Source organism: Trypanosoma grayi (genome assembly GCF_000691245.1).
Source record: "Trypanosoma grayi strain ANR4 Tgr_476_V1, whole genome shotgun sequence".
Classification (NCBI taxonomy): Eukaryota; Euglenozoa; class Kinetoplastea; order Trypanosomatida; family Trypanosomatidae; genus Trypanosoma; species Trypanosoma grayi.
In genome coordinates, this window is record NW_008826095.1 from 1 (window position 1) to 13,193 (window position 13,193).

The window sequence follows — 13,193 nt, forward strand, 5'->3', positions numbered from 1 at the left end:
CCGCCGCTGCCGAGCAGCACACCGTACCCAGAGCGGCCGCGCGCAGACGCCGAGCGGGCGGACCGGGGCGGGCGCAAGCTGGAGCTCTTTCCAACCCGCGGCGCGACTGCTGTGTGCACAGCAACAGCACAGTCTTGTCCTTGCTGCGGGTCCTCCTCCAGCTCGTGGAACACCTCGATGGAAACCATCCCGTCAAGGTTTATGCCCTGCAGCGTCATCTCAAAGGGGCAAAAAAACGGCAGAGCGTAGTTTTCATCCGCCTCCTCCGCGCTTGCCCCAACCGTGTCGAGGTTGATCTCCAGGCCGCACAGTTGCACCGAGAAGTCGCCATTGTAGCGGAACTTCACCATGATCGCAGTGTGCTCCGCCGACAGCACGCGAATGCCACTGAGCGCAACCTCCGGTGGAATGCAGCCCNCAACTCGCCCACACTCACCGTGCCACGGATTTGTGCGTTTTTGCCACCCTCCATCGACTTTCGGATGGCTTTCTCAATGGAGGTGCGAATCACCTCTTTACTCTCCGGAGACCACGTCTTGGGCCACTCCCATTGCAGCATCCCCGGCACTAATTCCCTTTAGTAAAGCAAGCAAGGGAGAAAAAGAGAAGAAGTATGGATGTGTGTACCACATCGCACCAATGATCTTCACTGCATCATTTCCAAGACATATATATATATATGCGCAAGCACAGAGGCACGCAGGCACACACACAGGCGCAAGGATGGCAAACTAAATACGCCGCTCACCAGGGGAGCGACCAAACGGGATGACACTGCCCACCATGCTGCCCACATCCGCCGCGCCCTTGCCCGGTGGTTTCGTATGCTGTCCGAAACGGCGCAGAACTGTGTCACGAGGCTGAAGCTTCCACTCCGTGCGCAGCTGGCGGAGCTCATGCGGCGGGACTTGCAGTACAGGAATGTCCACGTCATACGACACCGTCTCGCCGTCGGCTTCAAGCTGCGATTCCATGGCAGCGGTGAAGGATTTAATGGCTGGNGTCATACGACACCGTCTCGCCGTCGGCTTCAAGCTGCGATTCCATGGCAGCGGTGAAGGATTTAATGGCTGGTGTGTCGCCAAAAGCCTCGGCACACAACCTCACGCAGATGAGGGTGTCTTTGTTTGGCTGCACCTTGAGGAGGGTGAACAGCCTCACGATCTCCTCCGTCATGCCAAGTGACCCGTTCGGTGGTGTCGCATTTGCGTTAGCCTGCAGCAGCGAGTTGAGCATGCGTGTGGAAAAGGGTTTGCCGAAGCCCACAAGTCGCTTCAGCACGCCAAATCCCGTGGCAACGGCTCCCAGGTGAGCACATAGCTCAAGGAATTGGTCGTAGATCAATGAGATGTGGTCAACACTACTCCCCACCAACTCCAGCCGCTGTATTATCGCCTCACAGCGCTCCAGCATCACCACGCGTGGTTCGTCACAGTGGGTACACGCCTGAATGAAGAGAAGTGTCATCTCCGGTGTGGGATTCATGTTCATGTGCAGAAAGTGTTGGTCATAGATGGCAAGCGCAAGCTCCCCGTCACGCTGAAGTGCACAGTACANAAACGCCACAGTGAAAAGAGCAATATCCGGCGTCAAGCCACGCGGCGTTAATTGAGAGAAGACATCCATGACGTAGTCGCCAAAGTCGGCCACACCACGAAGGGCATAGACCAGCCAGTGGAAACACTCCATCGAAAGACGGATTCCAGAGGCGTCAGCAAAGCTCTGTGCTCTTAGCACAAGTGTCGGCTTCTCAAACGCACAGCACATGCGCATGTACGCCTCAACAGACGCCGTCGTCCGTGGCAGCTGGTAGAAGTCATAAAGAGCCCAAAGCTCAAGACCACGCCGCTCCAACTCTTCCCAACGTTCTTTATGTTGCTGTGGATGCTGCTTCTTCTGCCCTTCATTGTCATATGCCTTGGCTTCCGCCTCCGCCTCCTTTGAGAGGTTCTCAGCGCCCATGGCGCACAGCATCATAGCCTTATCTAGCATGGTCGAGCGCGGCCGCAAGCTCCGCGTGATAGTTTCTTCCATGACACTCATTCCCTCTTCAATACGCCGCGCCGTGACGCAGAGTGTCAGCAGCGCGTCAAAGAAGTAAGTGTTCAGCGCAAAGGAATCGGGGGATTCCGCTTCCATCTCACGTGCTCGTGCCGCATAGACGTCCCATCCCTCCTCCCATTTGCCGCTCGCAGCGGCACAGAGCACCATCTCCGCGTGCGTCTCCACACCAATGTCCACTGGCGGTATGTTCGTCACAATTAAGCGCTCGAACATCTCTGCCGCACACTGGAAGCTACTGTGTCGTTCCCACTCCTCCAGCATCTCAATCTGCTGGCGCTGGTAGCGGATGAGGGCAGCACAGCTCTTGTCGGGCAGCGGCACGCGCTGATACAAGAAGTCTGTAAGCAGACGGCCGGGCGTGGGGAGCAGCCGGGCGTGCCGCACGAGCTTGTCAATGTCAAGGATGTGCATGTCGCGCTTGAAGTACCCATAACGTGCGTAGCGGAGGTTCTTCGCGAGCGCCGTCTGGTTGTAGACGTGCTTCATGTGCGGGCGATCGGGGTCGACCCACACGCGGTACGCCTTCTCGAAGCCAGGCTCGCCGCCGTACAGCCCCATCGCTGCGTTGCTCAGCGCCGGCCGGTGCAGCTCCCGGTACGCTGGGCTGCGAATGTGGTGCTCGTATGCCAGCCGCTCCGCTGCGGTGTCGTCATGCCACAACGCGGCGTCAGGCGGGGCATCGCGGTGATCGGCGGCGTAACGCCGCGCCGCATCTGCCGCCATCGCGGCGAAACATAGCCGGCCGATGGAACGCGACAGCATCGCTAACAGTGGACTGTGTCAAGAGCAAGTAGGAATAAAAGAAACGGTCTGTTGCCCACAGATAGGCAGCAAGCCAATGGGGGGGTCGGGGCGAACAGCAGTAGCACAAATGGCGGCGCCACAGGAAAGCACACGCACGCAACCACTCGTAGCGGCAGTACTGTTGCTCATCTCTCTTTACATGACACACGCACACATACACCTACACAAGCAGGCCCAGGCCTGAGCATAGCCGCGCGAAACCAATAAGAAAACACCAACCACAATGTCAGCCGTCACTCTTTTCTCTTTCTCCCCGTCTGCCTTTATATTGGTGCTGTTTTTTTTTTTTCCTTTGCATGGCAGGATTACAGAGTTGGCGGCTGCAGAGTGATGTTTTTCTCCCGCGCTTTTTCCTCTAGCTTCGTTGCAATCTCGCGCAGGCGGCTCAGCTCCACGCGCTGCATCGCAACCTCGCGCGCCGTCTCGTCTTCATACGCGGAGGTGGAGTTCGGGTCAGCCGTGCGCCACATACCCGCCTTGCCGGCAAGCAGCCGCGCCTCTTTGCGCAGGTCGTTGATCTCCCTGATGAGGATAACGTTCTCCGTGGTGATGCGGTACTTGTCGCCGCGGTTGTTCTCCGTGTCCTTGTTGACCTTGTTCTTCAGCCCCGCGAAGTTGCGCTCGAGGTGGTCGCGCTCGCGGTTGTACTCCCGCACCTCATCTGCTGCCGTGCGGGAGGCAAGCGGCTTCGTCGCGGCAATGGCCTTGTTGGAAGTGTACTTGTCAAATAGCAGCTTCGCCGACTCCTTCAGCTTGCGCGGGTTCGTCTCGTCGCGCAGGTCACACAGCTCCGTCCAGAGCCGCGACTGGTACTCCGCGAAGCTTCGCATGCCCACCGCGAGTTTCTCAAGCTCCTTCTGCTGGCCCGCCTTCTTCTGACGCAGGTTGCGTATCTGCAGCACGAGGTGCTCGTTGCTGTGCGTGTACTGATCCGCCTCCTTGCCCATCTCTGCGAGGCGGCTCTTCGCCTGCCGTATCTCCTCGTCGCGCGGGTCAATCTGCGACTTGAGCTCTTTAATCTTGTACTCTAGCACGAATTTGAACTTCTCCAGCTCCTGATTTTTCTTTTTCAGGTCAACCACGCGCCGCTCCTTCTCCGCAATTGTCTCCCCGCGATCCTTGAACTCGTGGGTGAGAGCCTTTATGTCGCGCTTCGCGGCCTCAATTTGCGCCTCCAGCGTCGCCTGATGCCGAAGTTTCTCCCGCACCTCCGCCTTGATCGCCTCCAGGTCCGCTTTGGTGATATTCTCACGCGATAGCAGTGCATCGTTGGCGGCCCGCAGCGCGGCAACCTCCTCCTCTTGCTCCTTGCGCCGCTTCTCGACGCCTTCCTTGAGCGTAACCACCTCCACATCGGTGTCTTCCTCAATCAGGGCACAGTACTCGTCGGTTTGACGCTCATCCTCCTCTTTCTCAAGCAACAGCTGTTGATGTCGTTCATCCATCTCTCGTATGATACGTCGCTGGTTCTCCTTGTCGTCAGCACGCACTCGCGCCGCATTCTCGCGTATCCCCTCGATGTGGGCGTTGTGCTCGCGCTGCCGCTCGTCAATGAGCTGCCGCAGACGATCGGCACGGTCACGCAATGACTCAATCTTGACGCTGTAGTCCTCTCTGGTGCGGTGAAGGTCCTCTTTCTCTTTTTTCTCCATCTCCGCCATGAACTCTGTGAAGCGAATGGCCTGCTCATTCTTCTCCGCCTTGAGAGCCTCGAACTGCGCGATCCGTCGTGCCCGCTCCTCCGCGTACTCTCGGTCCAACTTGGCAATCTGCTCCTCGTGGACCCTGTCACGCTTGATCTGCTGCTGCAGCATTCTCTGCTTAAGCTCGTTCGTCTCCGTGTTGAGGGTCACAACCGCCTTCGTCGACGCCTCCAAGTCGCTGCGAGCCATGAATAACTCCCGTGCGTACTCCACCTCCTTGTGTGGCCCACGGTAGGGTGCCACAACGTCCCAGAACACCACAGCACCGTCGTCGCCCACGCTCACCACCATCGACTCGTCAAACGTAAGTGCGACGCGTGAAACGATTCCGGCGTGGGCGTTGTGTGACTCAATCATGATGCCTGTGGTGTTTTCTCGATCCCGATCATTTGCTGAGAGTTTCTCACCAAGGTACGTATTAAACACACGAACAGTTCCATCCTCACATCCACCGATGAGCAACTTCAACTTGGCACTAATCGCCATGGAGTACAGAGAGGCGTTCTGCAAATCGTAGTCTGCAACCTGCTGCAATTTGGTGCGATCAAACTGACGGAGTTTACGGTCATTGCCAGCCGCCCACACAGTGCCTACATCAGCCGCCGCACAGTTGTATGTCATCGATTTGAGTACATTGTCGTTGACTTTGTGAAAGTCACAGAGGTTAAACTCGTATACAGCACCATCAAGGCCTACAGTAACGATCTTCGTATCGTCTGGGGGAACGAAAAAAACACTCTTCACTTTACCACTGTGGCCGCGTAGGTGGCCCATAAGTTCACACGTGTACGTGAAGTACACATGGATCGTTGTGGCATGTACAGCCGCGAAGAACTGGCCGCCGCTGCTGAACCGGCATTCCATACAAGAGCGGATTCCAATGTTTTTAAACTCCCGAATATCATTGTTGTACAAATTCATCATGCGGAGTCCGTCCGCGAGTCCCACGAGGAGATGTAGCCCGGATGGGTGCATAGCTACGCTGTAAATGTCCGTATGGAACCGTTTTCGGAATTCAACGATGCCTGTGATGAGGTTCCACAGGAAAATGCAACGATCGCGGCCGGCAGTAACCGCGAACGGTCGCTGAACGCACACATCGACGCCTACAACAGGCCCTGAGTGGAACGGCTGGCCAATTGGCTCAAACACGCGCTCATCTGACTTGAAGAAGTCCGCATTGGGGAGGTTAAGGGAGTACAGCTGTTTTGTGCTGGTCATGAAAGAAACGTACTCCTCAGCAGGTGGCGGGGAAAGCGTGAAGGAGAGAATAACTGGCACAACCTCACTTGCGGGCCCCATGTTCTCCGCATCGTTGTTAAACTTGAACGTTCGCACTTTGCGGTACATCTCCTTGTTGTCTGTTCGCTCAAAAATACTGACAAGTCCCATATCACCCCCACAGATAAAACCTTTGCTGTATGCCACGAGTGTGTTGATAGAAATCCCGTCTGATGGCGACAGTGGGAGTGGGTATTTGTATTCGTTGTTTTCCATCAAGATGAGATCACCATTCTCTGTCGACAGAATAAGGCGATTCTCGGCGGGAATCCACAGATGTGCAAGGTAGTTTGTGACGGGCTCGTGCAAGCCCCCCGAAGTTGGTCGCAGATGGCTATCCTGCAGCATGAAAAACTTCACAATGCCGCTACCAGAGACACATACAAGGGAAGGGTCGTTCGGGCAGATGCTGCACTGGTTGAGCAGGTGCCGTTCACCCCCGCCCTGATCGCCTTCTTCAAGTACGGAGCATGACGCCACGACCTTCGCGCGCTCGACACTCCAGTATACAACGTTCCACTCGGGGGCGCCACCGAGCGAGACAAGGTATCGCCCATCCTGCGAGAAACACAGTGACACGTATTCAGTGGAGCCGAGATCCGGCACCAGCAGCACCTTCTTCCGTTTCAGCTTTGGGCTGCTCGCCACATCACATACATAAATGACGATGCAGGGCTGCTTGAAACTCTCCGCAACGGCCAGTAAACGGCGATTGTAGGACACCGTGATAGCTGTGACGGTCTCGCAGTTTGGCGTGCACGGTACCAGCTGCTGTGTACCCAGCTGTGTGTCGAGCACGACAAGACTCTTCCCCGCGACCCACATCACATTGGTCTCGTCGAGGTACTGGAATCCATCCTTCACATTCTCACATACGCCAAAAACGTGGCGGCGCTCTATCATGCGCGGCGCGCCTTGAACGGTCCGCATCGTCTACAAAATCCTGACTCACTTGCTCACACACTATTCCTTTTCTGGCGCACCCGACCCTGTGATTCTTTTTATTTCGTTTTCTTTCCTTTTCGATCCTCCTTTCCCTCTCACCCTCTTTCCCTGGGACTGAAAGAATTAAAAAAAAAACGAATTAAGAAACACCAAGAGCAAAAGACAGATAAAACGATGGAAGTGTGTCTCCCATGTGGTTCCCAGAATGTCTCACATGTGAATCTCTGCGGCCTCAGTAAATATATTCACTCACGCATATGCATGCCCACACACTCGAACAAATTACAGCAGAAGAAGAGGCGGAAACAAAGAAAAAAAAAGGAAGTTGTTTTCTCATCACCGCCCAGACAAATGCAAGGCAATCTATGGTTCGCTATATTACTCGCGCCCATGCAGCGCATGCCTCAATTAGGGGCAAACAGTTTGTCTATGTGAACAAACAAATGATCCACACGCTTGTAGAAACTCTCGGCGCACACAAATAAAGGGTCCACAGGCTCGACATCGGGGAAGCGACTGGCGTCAGCTAGCGTGTAAAGTTTTCTGTCAGTGCCCAGGCAACGCAGAGCTAGGTTGCGGTGGGCATCCTTTATGAGTGGAGAGCAGCCCGGGGCGTGTGGAACGTCGAAGAGCGCTCGAAAGTATGTGAACTGCGCACGCACTGCACGCACTGATGCGGCACTTCCACCCGAGCGGTAAAATTGCTGGATTATCTTGTGACACATCTGCGTCAGACAGTTTGCCAGGTACGTGAGGGGCAATGGGTAGCTGCAGTTGGAGCAGACGTAAACCTCAAAAAGAGCGGTTGGGGGGGCTTTTCTTGTATCAGACACGATGTCGTTTATATACTTGTGAGGATCAATCGGAACAACCTGGCGGCAATGCGTGCACTGCACCTGCAACGGCAGCGCAGTTGGAAAACACTCGGACAGCTCACGGCTCTTGAAGAGAGAGCAGTGCGAAAAGTCGTCTATGGTATATGTTTCCGTATCCCTGCGCTCTGCTTGTCCATGGTACGCAATTCCCATCGCCTCGCTCAGTTGTTGAGGCGAAAATCCTTGGATGTACTCGCACAAACGCATCACAGGTGGGTACAACTGTGACGACAGATACCACTCTACGTCAATACGACACCCCTTAGTCCGTCGCACCTCATCCACGTGGTAAGCCTTGTCTTTAGGGTCCTCAGACTCGCAAATCACATATGGGATGAGATCCCCAACGCGAACATTTTCCTTCCGCTGCTTCATGCGAAGGGCAACTGTGGCATGGGGAAACGCCGTTCCACGGTACGACTCCGGTTCCTTTGTCAAACTCTTTGAAATGACAAAATCTTCAAGAGGATACTTCCCCCCACAGCGGACTTGATCCGCGACGCCCTTCATGTATGTCATTATATAGTCGAGGATGTCCTCACCGCCTTCTGCGTTCAGGACTCTATTAAGCACCGCATCCGACATTTTCTGAGAAAGTGGACACCAATCTCTACGCACCATGTCTAATCCCTTCACCTCTTTCTTGTAGGTAGTGCCATCACCTTGCCAGTCTACGACGCTCAGTGCTGCATACTTTTTCTTCTTAAGTAGGAGCATCGCCCTGAAAACACCATCAATGTCCAACTCCAGACTTTGGTACCGTTGATTGACCTTGTTTTTAATATCAAAACCAAGCTCGCGTACCTTTTTGATGTCATCCTTTATACCAGTTTGAATCATCACAGAATCGGTATCACCGTAGATAATTCTTAGCGACGGTGAAATTTGTGGAATCAATTCCACAGTATTCTGCAAGGCAAGACGACCTTGCCGAGTGACCAATTCAGCAAGTGGCTGCGCATAAAAACGTGAATGCTCAAAACCTAGGCACCCATACATACTGTTCGCCGTTAGTTTAAGAGCCTTCTGTCGAATTTCAAGTGTAGCAAGATTATTAGGGTCTTTTTCATTTTTCATGATGCGTTTGATCTCTTTCCTGCTCTCCACAAGGCTTCGAATGACTTTTGGCAGAATGCATCTGTGTAAGCACGGTGACGGCAATCCTTCGGCAGCACAAGAGCGGCAAATAAGGTTCTCAGGTGGAGGAACCTCAGCAGATGTGGTGTTTTCATCTCGCTCAACGGTGGTATAGCAAATGTTGAACTCCTGAATGAGAGAAGGATAAAGCGAGTTGAAATCCAGCAAAAGAATGTAATCGGAATAAAGTCCGCTCCGTGGTTCCAGTACCATACCACCCTGATATTTTGTCTTGCGTTTGCTCTCATCCTCCGCATCCTCTCGGCCCCGCTTTGCCTCAAACCGCTTCTTGTCCGGAGTCACAAACTTCAGGTCGTGAAAAGAGTGAAGAAGAAGGTACTCAATTCTTTCCGAACGAGCACCATATAGAGTCCGACTCCATAAATTTCCCGCTAATGACGTTAAACGTTTCGTAAGCGGAATCACGTCAAGAAAAGCAGCCACATCAACAGAAACCACCGCGCAATTAAAGAGCTGCAACAAGATGGGGAAGAGATCCGTTGATGTCTTCATGACACGTTCGTCCAAGACCGTAGAGCCAGGTTCAAAGGATACCTGGCCATTGGCAATACCCGAGATTTCCATCTGAGCACACAAAGACAACAACTTGTAGTTTGAACTTTTGTAGTATTCTCTGGAAAGAAGATAGGTGTCGACGACAAGTCGGCCCACACATGCCTCCCTTTCACTCGCTAAATTTGAGGTGTTGCCCTGTAAGCGTGGAAAACGCTTAATATCGAGGCGACCAATTGTAGACCAGCGGGGGACTTTCAGTTCATGGTAGCGATTCAAGAGAATATCCATGGTATAACCAATGATATTATGACCCACAACCATGTCAGGATCCAAATCCCCTAGTGTAGCTGCAAGCCAAGCTAAAAGCGCCCCCTCGCTAGCAAAGCGCCGCACACCAGGTAATCCTTTTGACTGACAATAGTTTTCCAGATCCAATGGCAGAACCGATCCCGGTGATACCTGTCGAACCCCCGTAAAACACTCTGATACCGCTTTTTTCGTCCCCACGTCAATGTTTACGTCGCGGTAAACGGCAATTGAAGCGGCTACAACCTCATTTGCCACACCTTTTTTGTCAAGTTGAGTGTGTAGCTGGATACTCGCAAGAGTGAAGGATGGTGGAGGTCTCGGCGAATCCTCAACCTTTATATGCTTGGGGGTCTCCACTATAAACTCCACGTCACAATGTGAAATACGCTCTGTTGTTGGGATGAGGTTCTCAAGACGAAGATAGGATGGACCCATGAGCCTCTTCTTTATTAAGAAAAGCTCAAGAAGTGATCGCGACGCACCCATAACAGCCTGGATGTTGGTAAACTCCACCTTGCTAGGAAAAGGAGGATATTTTCCTGGAAAACGAAGCTTCGCCCAGCGATTCTTCTCGCGAGGAATTCCCGGTTCATCAAAGGCATAATACCGCTCCACAAATTTTACTCGTCTCTCTTCTATACCATGCCTCCGGCAGACGCTGTTTATCTCCTGGACGACATCGGTATCAGAAGACCCTTCCCTGGGAAGCAAAAAAATATTCCGTTGAACATTTTGAACCCTGATACAACAGGAACGGCAGGTGGTACTTTCTCCACCCTCCCCGCATAATTTACCAAAAAGAAGCACAGTTCCTGGGGCAGACATCATGTGAGGCTGTTCCTTGGCATCCAACCAATAAAATAGGCCACTAGAAGGGCACTCCACAGCAGCGCTATTCGAGCCACGTATAGGTGTAGTGTGGGTCTCCGTGGGGAGCTCACCCACAACGTTTAATTCCTTTACAAAGCTATCCCTCACCACATAGTTGGCCTCATTTCGCTTGTCATTGTTGCCCCTATTCAGGGCAGCCTTTGAGGTGTTGGACTGCTTTTCATACGTGAAAACCTCATCGTCAAGACTCACCAATGGAATTTCCTTCTCTTCCTCCACCAGCTTCTGGAGAGTGTGGTTCTTCCCCGACATCAAGGATGATAAAAAATCACCAGCAGTAACGTCATCTCCTCCTCCTTCTTCGTCACTGTTAAATGCGTCATCTTGCAAAAACTTTGTGATGTCGACGTCAGCCTCTTCATCTTCTTCAGCGGAAAGGTTCCGATACTTGTTCAGCAGTTTTTCCATATCCGGTGCGCTCATCGACTGAGCCAGCTTTTGCTGCTGTGACTGGGTACTTTTTGGAGCAACTGTCACCTTGGTAGCCCGCTTTGTCTTGCGCTTCTTTCTCTCGGTAGGCAATGTCAGACTCCCACTCTCCATCACGTCTTCGTCACCCGAATCAATCATCGCTTCTTCCTTGAGCTTTTGCCATTGCTCCTCTACTGAGTCGGTAAAGGCGGACACTGCGGCTCGGTTTTCTCGTTTCTGCTCCCCCGAGCGGCAGCTTTCCCATTGCTCCATTATTGCTTTAAAACAGACTAAAAAAGAGGAAAGAAGAAATATCTAGGCAAAAGAAAAGAAAACCACCACTCCTAAAACCATTCACAGCAGCAGTGCATCTAACCGGTGAAAAGAAAAATGAAACAGCTTGTCGAGATTCAAAACTACAACATGCGCACATCTCTCTGGTCATGTCGTCATCAACAGATACAATCACTTTTAATGTTGTCGCTTTTAGAACAGCAACAATATATGTCTCGTTTCCCCTAGCACAGACCAACAGCACCCATCACAATCAGTGATCAAACAAAAACTAAAAGGTAGCCCTCAAACCTTCTCCTCCTTATCCAGCTGCCTGCAAACATCGGCGAGTATGCGAACGTTTTTCACCGAAACTGCAAGTTGCCTTGCCAGATTAACAAGCGAAACCTTTTCTCCTCGACCCAGCTCCAACACTTCGCTGGGAGGAAGCATTACAATTTTGAGCGCCGTGGCAATGCCCATTGTTTGTAGCTTTCCCCATGCACGGCACTTTTCACACGTGACGCAATCCATTAGTTTCGTGATATTGTACACCATTCGTTTCATTTGAGGAATAAGATTGTGAGCCTTTGGGGATTCGAGAAACTTCGCCTCGTTAAACGTTGCAGAGCACAACAAGTGGGCGTTGAACAGTTCACGGATTTCCGTATGAAGAAGCTTGTCTTCTGCGGTAGCAACTCCTCCAGCTCCTGAGTTGAATGCGTTGACGTCCGATAAAAAAACCTCTTTTGCCTTTGTGAGTGCACGCAGAACAAACTGGTACAATACGTAGAGGTTGTTCACAAAACCCGCATTATTCACAACACGGCTGTACATTCCACAGTTTGGAAAAAAAGAGATATTCGGATTCTTGAGCACACCAAGCTGACGTAGCGGAGACTTTCCCTCCTTGTCCTTGTGAAAAAATGCGGCAACATGCATTGTAATGGAGGTATGTAAGCCACTTATTAACTTGCGAAAAACCTGCTCCTCTTTGCACTCCTCATCTCCACTGGATCCACCTTCCTGAGAACCATAGGTCATGCAATTCTCATTGTAGATTGCCTGCCAGACACGGCCTGCCATGGGGCCTGAGTATCCAGTGTTTCCTTCTGGGTTCTGAACAAGGTCCACATACGTTGCAGCATCATCAGATTCCCTCCAAATGCCCCACATATCCACATTGGTTGGCTTTGGAATCGCATAAGAAACACGAGAGTCAATCACAGAGGGGTCGCTCATATCATGGGGATACTTCAGAGCTTCAGGGACCTCATTGGCATCGCATGAACACACCTGACAACTATTTTCCTCACTGGTGCACAAAAGTTGTACTGCCCAATAAGGACATGGTTTTTCCAAGTTCACCTTGAAGAAACGAAAAAAGGGACGACTCGTGATGTTGTTCAGGAGATCAGTGACGCCTTCCGTACCTCTACTTATTTCATCAAGTGTGCAGCAGCAGTAGCTTTCCTCGAGTGGGTGGCTTTCGTGATCCGTCTCGGCGTTGTCAGCCTTCCCATTCTCTTCGACCACAGCCTTTTGACCTGTCATGGCTCTGAGACCAAAATCTTCAATGAACACCACATAACAAAGGAGTCCGAGAACAATGGGCAAACCCAACCATGTAAACTTCCGGAACATTTCCTCTTGGCTTGCAGTTCTTTACGAGAACAATTGGCCCCACACACCAATATCAAAAAAAAAGGAGAATGCTAAACCATTGAGAAGCACGCCGCCACCCGCAGAAGGAACGACAGGACAACAAAAAAATCGCACCAAAGGCAAAGCCACCAACCCAACACAGACACGCCCAGCCCCCAGGCAGAAGCGCAAAAAAACAAAAAAAAACGAGCGCCGGCGGGGGCCCGTTCCCGCGCCCCCTTCTCCACACCGCGGGGCGCGCCCCTCTGCCTTTCCTTGCCGGGACGCCCCCCGCCACCCCGGCTTCCCCGGCAGGGGGTCGGCCGTATTGAACCCCCCC

The 13,193-nt window shown here is 52.5% G+C and overlaps 5 protein-coding genes across 5 annotated transcripts; all 5 read right to left on the bottom strand.

The window, feature by feature from the left end:
* DQ04_04761000 (hypothetical protein) lies at positions 1-350 on the bottom strand (the record flags this gene model as incomplete). Its single annotated transcript, XM_009313770.1, has 1 exon — positions 1-350. A coding segment is annotated over one exon (350 nt), but the record flags the coding sequence as incomplete, so codon positions are not given.
* A 640-nt stretch (positions 351-990) lies between these two features.
* DQ04_04761010 (putative protein transport protein Sec23A) lies at positions 991-2,826 on the bottom strand (the record flags this gene model as incomplete). Its single annotated transcript, XM_009313771.1, has 1 exon — positions 991-2,826. One exon carries the CDS (start codon positions 2,824-2,826, stop codon positions 991-993), a length of 1,836 nt encoding a protein of 611 aa, XP_009312046.1.
* A 347-nt stretch (positions 2,827-3,173) lies between these two features.
* DQ04_04761020 (WDdomain 65) lies at positions 3,174-6,782 on the bottom strand (the record flags this gene model as incomplete). The annotated part of the gene is made up of 1 exon (XM_009313772.1): positions 3,174-6,782. The coding sequence occupies one exon, from the start codon at positions 6,780-6,782 to the stop codon at positions 3,174-3,176; it is 3,609 nt and encodes a 1,202-aa protein (XP_009312047.1).
* Positions 6,783-7,201: 419 nt separating this feature from the next.
* DQ04_04761030 (DNA polymerase I alpha catalytic subunit) lies at positions 7,202-11,209 on the bottom strand (the record flags this gene model as incomplete). Its single annotated transcript, XM_009313773.1, has 1 exon — positions 7,202-11,209. One exon carries the CDS (start codon positions 11,207-11,209, stop codon positions 7,202-7,204), a length of 4,008 nt encoding a protein of 1,335 aa, XP_009312048.1.
* Positions 11,210-11,515: 306 nt separating this feature from the next.
* Positions 11,516-12,853, bottom strand: DQ04_04761040 (endoplasmic reticulum oxidoreductin; the record flags this gene model as incomplete). Its single annotated transcript, XM_009313774.1, has 1 exon — positions 11,516-12,853. One exon carries the CDS (start codon positions 12,851-12,853, stop codon positions 11,516-11,518), a length of 1,338 nt encoding a protein of 445 aa, XP_009312049.1.
* Between the last annotated feature and the right edge of the window lie 340 nt (positions 12,854-13,193).